This window comes from Artemia sp. Qi Xiang Cuo, chromosome 2 (assembly GCF_049724085.1).
Source record: "Artemia sp. Qi Xiang Cuo chromosome 2, ASM4972408v1, whole genome shotgun sequence".
Taxonomy (NCBI): domain Eukaryota; kingdom Metazoa; phylum Arthropoda; class Branchiopoda; order Anostraca; family Artemiidae; genus Artemia; species Artemia sp. Qi Xiang Cuo.
The window spans coordinates 50020291-50026726 of NC_142795.1; the positions used below are offsets into that span (position 1 = coordinate 50020291).

At 34.0% G+C, this 6436-nt stretch overlaps 1 protein-coding gene across 3 annotated transcripts in view; it reads right to left on the reverse strand.

Moving 5' to 3' along the window:
* Window positions 1-4568: 4568 nt before the first annotated feature.
* cno (adherens junction formation factor afadin) overlaps window positions 4569-6436 on the reverse strand; it is a 148239-nt gene continuing 146371 nt past the window's right edge. For all 3 annotated transcript variants that reach the window (XM_089101622.1, XM_089101608.1, XM_089101615.1), the window contains one exon: window positions 4569-5260. In XM_089101622.1, coding sequence (XP_088957748.1) covers window positions 5059-5260 — 202 coding nt within the window. In that variant the 3' untranslated portion in view covers window positions 4569-5058. The remainder of the gene's footprint in view (window positions 5261-6436) is intronic.

The following is a 6436-nucleotide window of genomic DNA, read 5'->3' on the forward strand; positions in this document are numbered from 1 at the left end:
GCCACATAGTCTTCTTAAGATTAATTTTCAAACCTATTTTAGTACCCTGAACTCGCAAAAGGTCTAAAAGTTAATTCATTTTGCTCACACTTTCATCTAGGATCCTTAAATCGTCAGCATAATCTAAGTTCAGGAAAGTTTTTCCTCACCATTTGATTCCGTGTTCTCTCATTGCCTTTCCTGTGCTCCTAAAGACAAAATCCATCAAGATGATTCATATAAAGGGGAATAGAACACAACCCTGCTTAACTCCTGATTTAGTAAGAAACCAGCTGCTAACCTCGTTTCCTACCTTAACCGAAGCAGTGTCATTCTCTTACATAGCACTAATCACTTTGATGTATTTGTCTGGTATACCATGCAAGGATAAGATCTTAGCTAAAGCTCTCCTATCAACAGAATCGAACGCTTTGCTCATAATTTATAAAACTGAGGACCAAAGGTATGAACATTATTTTTGAAACCCTTGCGAAATCATGAATGAAAAAAAATAATAACATTGGTTTATATATACAAATTGATTATAATAATGGAAACGTGGCCAATTTTTAAATAACTTGCTTTTACGCTCGTTAATCGTGACTATAGTATAATTTCCATCAGCCTGTCTTATATGCCAGCTTGGCACTTTCTTGCCGCTGACACAGCTTGTCGCGACCCCGCTCCCATATACTATGATCCGGTCTCCTTTCATTTGAGAATGTTATGAACAAATTGAATGAGTGAGCCACCCTCGTTCATAGTATACAAACTAAAAAGACGGAGGTTTCAAAATAGTATATTCATCATCTTCCTTTCAGATTAACATTAGACTTGCGACGCATGATTTTGTAAAGCAAAGACACTGCCTTGTCCTGTTTTCCATCAACGTGGTGGACTTGGACGACACGTGAGAACGTATTTTGATGTTGAGATAAGAGATGATGTTCAGATAAATAAATAAATTGGTTTTGAGTATGCAGAGGCTGAAGTTTCTAAGAATGGAATTCCTTTTGTGGTTGTTGTTTACCGTTCCCCTTTAGAAAAAATCGAACATATTTTAGATTAATTAGAGCAGCAATTTGACTTGTCAAAATGCATAAATAGGCCATGTTTTGTGTGTGGTGATTATTTTGGGATATGGAGTGCATCCTGCGGTTACACATCTTTGTACTCATGTGACTAAATTCCGGCATCATTAATTGATAATGTATTTCTAATGTCCCTCTCTGATTTAGTAATGTTAATTCAAACGATGTTTCAGATCATTGGTTCTGTTAATCAAGGTTTTAGTTCTGATATTTCTTTTAAAACTTTGACGAGGCAATTGTCAGAGCGTTGTACGTCTATGACAACACAGGCTAGGAAATTATTGCCGAAGAAGCCATGGATGTCCTAGAGTCTTATTGCGTGTATTATTCAAAGACGACATTTATATAAGTTTTCAGTTCGCAGTAATTATGTATATATTAAGGAACCGTATAAGGGTTATAATGATATGTTAAATGGTATTGTTAGGAAGAAAAAGCCAAAGTATTATAATAATAAGTTTAAAGCTAGTGAAGGAAATCCTAGTAAAACTCGAAAGGCAATTAAATCGGTTATTAGCCCGAATTCTAGTCCAGTGTGTCCGGATATGATTGATCTACAGTATGATATTTCTAGCCGGACGTGTGATGATTTTGTGAATATTATGGATAGGATCACTTTTTCGATATCAACGTTTACTGATGATGGATCATCCAGCCGTTATCTGCTAAATGACTCATGTTTCAGTGTACCTCAAACCAGTATCTATGTTGGAATTATTTAAACGTACAAGGAGTATGAAAAATAGAGCTTGTAGTGGAGATTTTCTTTCTTTAAAGGTTCTAAAATTTGTATTGCGTGTTACACCTACTCTCTTTCTTTATTCATTTAACGAATGTTTAAAATTAGACATTTACCAGACTTTTGAAAATGTGCAAATGGTATTCTGCTGTAAAAGAATTGTTCTACTGATTATAGGCCCACTTCACTTTTACCCCTTATTTCAAGGATAATCGAAAAGCTTATTAATAGTGACTGACTGACTCAAGTCCCATCCATCCTCAAAGGTTCTTTAGGGGCCTCTTCATTCACTATGTTATTGTTTCTAGATATAATAAATCGCTTGATTCAATAATCATGATATTCTAATTCAGTAACTTTTCAAGTGAGTTCGAGGAGTTTTTTTTTACCTGATTAAATGGTTTTTATTTAATCGTTCCCAGCGTGCTATACTGAACAGAATCCCTTCAGATATTTCGCATGTACATAATGGTGTTCCTCCAGGGTCGGTGTCGGGCCCATTGTTGTATTTGGTATACGTAAATTAAGCAGATACAAATAGATAAAAGAAAATTCCTATGTTCGAACCTTTAAAATAAAATCGCCTATTCGAACTATATATCTAGGAGACATTGATTTAAGTATCCCCAGTAGCAGTTCATCATTTCCACAATTAAACAAAACTCCCCTTAGATTTGCCATGCCATTGCACCTAATAAGAAAATGTCCCAATCCATCCCCCAAAATACCGCATGGTGGGCAAATTCGTAATCTGTTTGGAAAATTAATATCCCCTCCAATTTCTCAAAAATTGTAGACAATTAGCTCGCACTTGACTCCCAATTCTAATATGATTAATTGGTAAATTTAACTTGAAATAATAGTCTCGACTAAAACTAGCCTTAAAATAGACTAGTCAAAGCACTTGTCCCAGCACCCCAATATTAATCACCCTCTATATTAATCTATCTTTTCTCAATGAAAATAATCCCAAGTTTCCTTTAATGAAGAGATTATGCATTGTTTTCTGCAGTCCATACATTCGTTTTTAATACTGGATCTAAAACGATTCCATTTGTTCAGCCGGGTCTGTCCCCCAGATCTCAGCACCGTAATGAAGTATTGACATTATTTTGGATTTGAATACCTGTTTTAGCATCTTTAGGCAATTAGCTTCCTTTAAACTAGTATTTTTATATAGTGTAAACATGGCTGCTTTGCCTTTTGCAAAACTTGCTCAGGTATGTTTTTCCAGGAGGCATTAGCGGAAAATGAAAACCCAAAGTTGCTTCTTTTACTACCCGGATCGCTTTCCCATTAAAATCAAATCTCCGAACCTGTTCATTATTGCTTTTTTTTTTTTTTTTTTTACTAAAAATCATAATTTTCGTTATCAAACATTTAATTGCAAACTTTTGAGATCCATGTAATCCGAGGCAAGATTTAAAAGTTTATGCGTGTCATCTTGAGATTTTGCCACCAACGCAACGTCATCTGCATACAAAAGCATTAAAACGGCCATATTCCTTAGATCTACTGTTGGGGCCAATCTACTCTGGAATAAACCCACCATATCATTTATAAACAGAGAATATAACCCAGGTGATAGTGACCTACCTTGTCTCAGACCTACAATGTTACAGAAAATCCTGGAAATACCATTTCTCAAACCCGTTACCCTGTTTCTTGTCCCCTCATAAATCGATTGAAAAATCCCAACTATTTTAGTAGGTAATTCCACCTTAGCCCAAAAACTTAGAGCATTAGGGATCTATTAGAGCTATCAAACGCTTTACGCAGATCTTGAAATTCTACATTATTTTTGTCCTTACTATGCTTAGTAATTAAACTATTTCAAACGAAAATTCGATCTACTGTCGAATAGCTGAACCTAAAGCCTCCCTATTCTTCTTCCACTACTGTTTTCTTATCCACCCAATAACCCCATCTCTTATTAAAGACCCTTTTAAATATCTTGCTTAAATTCTTTTGAAGGCTAATAGGCCTGAAGCTATTACGTACAATGGGGCTCCCTTTTTTATAATTGTAATATTAGAAATTCCTTCCATGGCTCATTAAACCATATTAACCAACACTAAGTAAAATAAACTCATAATGACTGACATTAAACTACCCTTTAAAAACTTATACATTCTTGCTGGTATACCATCTGGCCCAGGAACAGAATATCCAAGAGATTTATTTATAGTTTCCTCCACTTCTTCGTTTTTTATTGTATTACATAGCTCTTGGCTTCCAAAGGGATGTTCTCTATACCAGGCAGTCTTATGTTTTACAGTCAAGGCTCTACAGTACAAGTTTTACAAGGCTCTATTTACATATAATCATTATCACAAATTATTACCTCAGTCTTATTCTTTGTTGTTGACAATGCATCGTCTCAACACGATTATGAAATTAGAATGTATCTTTTAATGCAGACAGTTGGTTACAACTACTAGATAAATAATTAGTATTAGATATCTTGGACTTGTTAGGAATTGCCGAATGAGTTAGAATCGTGTAGGCTAACGTTCTACCGAAATTCCATAAATTGTTGGAATAACAATGTTTCGAAATTTACGAACTTGATGCTGTGTTCTCAGCCAAGTCGTCTTGTTTTTTGGGGGGAGGGAGGATGTGAGGCTGGCAGTTTGATTGTGTAGGAATTCCTGTTTTTTTCTAGTTTGGGCGTCTGAGGCCGAGTAACAGATCTCGTAGTCCGAGTAACTATTTAGAAAACAAACATCTAACATTTAGAAAAGGAAGCAACAGAAATTACCAAGTCTGTATAATTCTAAAAGCACCTTAACAAAATAACAAGTTTTCAAGCAATCACAAAGTTTAATAACTCATGTTTGTTCATATTCTAATCATCCTATGTCTCATAATGAAAAAAATTCCACGTCACACATGATAATTCACTAATTAAAAAGAACTAGATCTAATTCAGAAAAACGTTTTTCCCGTTCGTAAACACACAATCTAAATGAAGAGAACGGGGGAGGGGCGTGCTTGCAATAGAAAACGGTGAGATCTCACTCAATGAAATAAGGTCACTTGTTCAATACTAGCTACTACATGTGGGCACTCTCTGGACGGGTATCAAGTCTGGTCAAGGACACTATTAAACATAAAGGTGCTTCACAGGACACATGAAGGTGCTTCACTGATACATAATAATACTGAACATACAAGCTGCCTTAAAAGAAGAGGCACATTATATACAAACACGGAACGGTTTATTCATTTTAAAGTTAGATTTAGAATCTATGCAATTGATTCACCTTGGCGTTCGGATTCAATTTCTCTCTGTGCTTTGGAAATTTTTACTTTGTCTTTAGGAGTCGCATTCTCGCCTGTTTCCAATGCAAATAGTTTCATTTTATCTTTGAAAGACAATTTATCAGGAAGCGGTTGCTTTGACTGTCGTTCAAGTTCCTTTTCAGCAAGACGCCTCTGTCTTGGATCTCTAAAATAAAATAAATATTGTTTAAACAGTCATTGCTGCTAAAACGGTTAAATATCAATTGTGGTTGGATTCACTTGTAAAATATCAAATTGTAAAAATGTATTGCATTGTCTACTACCGTTTATTTACTAAAGTATTTCAAAAATAACTTCTCTCATTGACGTAAATTTTCTGAGGTCATTCATTAACCATTTTTTCGAATTATAGTGCTTATTTCGTCGTCATCGCCACTGTGTAAAAAAAAAAAAAAAAAAAAAAAGATTAGATCACAATGCCAAATTGGGCTGAGAATGTATTTGTATAATTGCATGGGATTTGGTCAGTTAGAATTAAAATGGGGAAACACACAATTTTATTACACTTGCCTTTTTGTTGCCAATTTTAAAGGGCTCAAGGCACTAAAACTAAATGTTAAGAATGCAGTCAACACAGAAAATAAAGAAACAAACATCGTATGCCTACAGAACGTGTCAGGAAAATAATGTTAAATCAAAACGATGAATCAAACCTTTTTCAGTTTTTCTTTTTCCTTACTCTGTCTGTATATTTTAGGGTACTGAATACAAATCAGAAAAAAAAATATATAACAGTTTGTCTTTCCCCCAAACTTGTATTTTCTTGCCATTTTATAACAATAATTTTTAGTTGTTTAGGAGACTTTCATGGTGCAATTTTATTATTCTTTAATTAACAATGGATTTATTTTTTGGTAGTGGATTACAACATTTAATCAGATTTTCTTACCACTCGTTGTTTTAGGTTTGATTTTCATAGCTTCTTTTTTTATGGAATCACGGATGCTTCAGACGAAAGAAAAAAAACTTAGTAAAACATTACGTAGATATTAGAACAAAATATTGTATTACCGAATTTAGATAAACAAAATTATATTAGGAAAACTGCAACAAAAGTAGATCCTTTGTGTACAAATTTCGTGAAAAAAAGAAGAACTAACTTTAAAATAATATTACTAAAAAGTGGGTACGAAAATTTTTTATTGATTTAGATTCCTTATAAAAACTAATTAATTTTCATGAGAAATATACCTTTTTTGGGTGTATCAACGTAATTTCTTGACTATAAACAAGAATTGCACAATTTAAACCTCTAAAAGTGAAAATATAAATCTTCTTTACGGCTTGTCTTTAATGCAACAGCATCCTCATCGTAACTTCG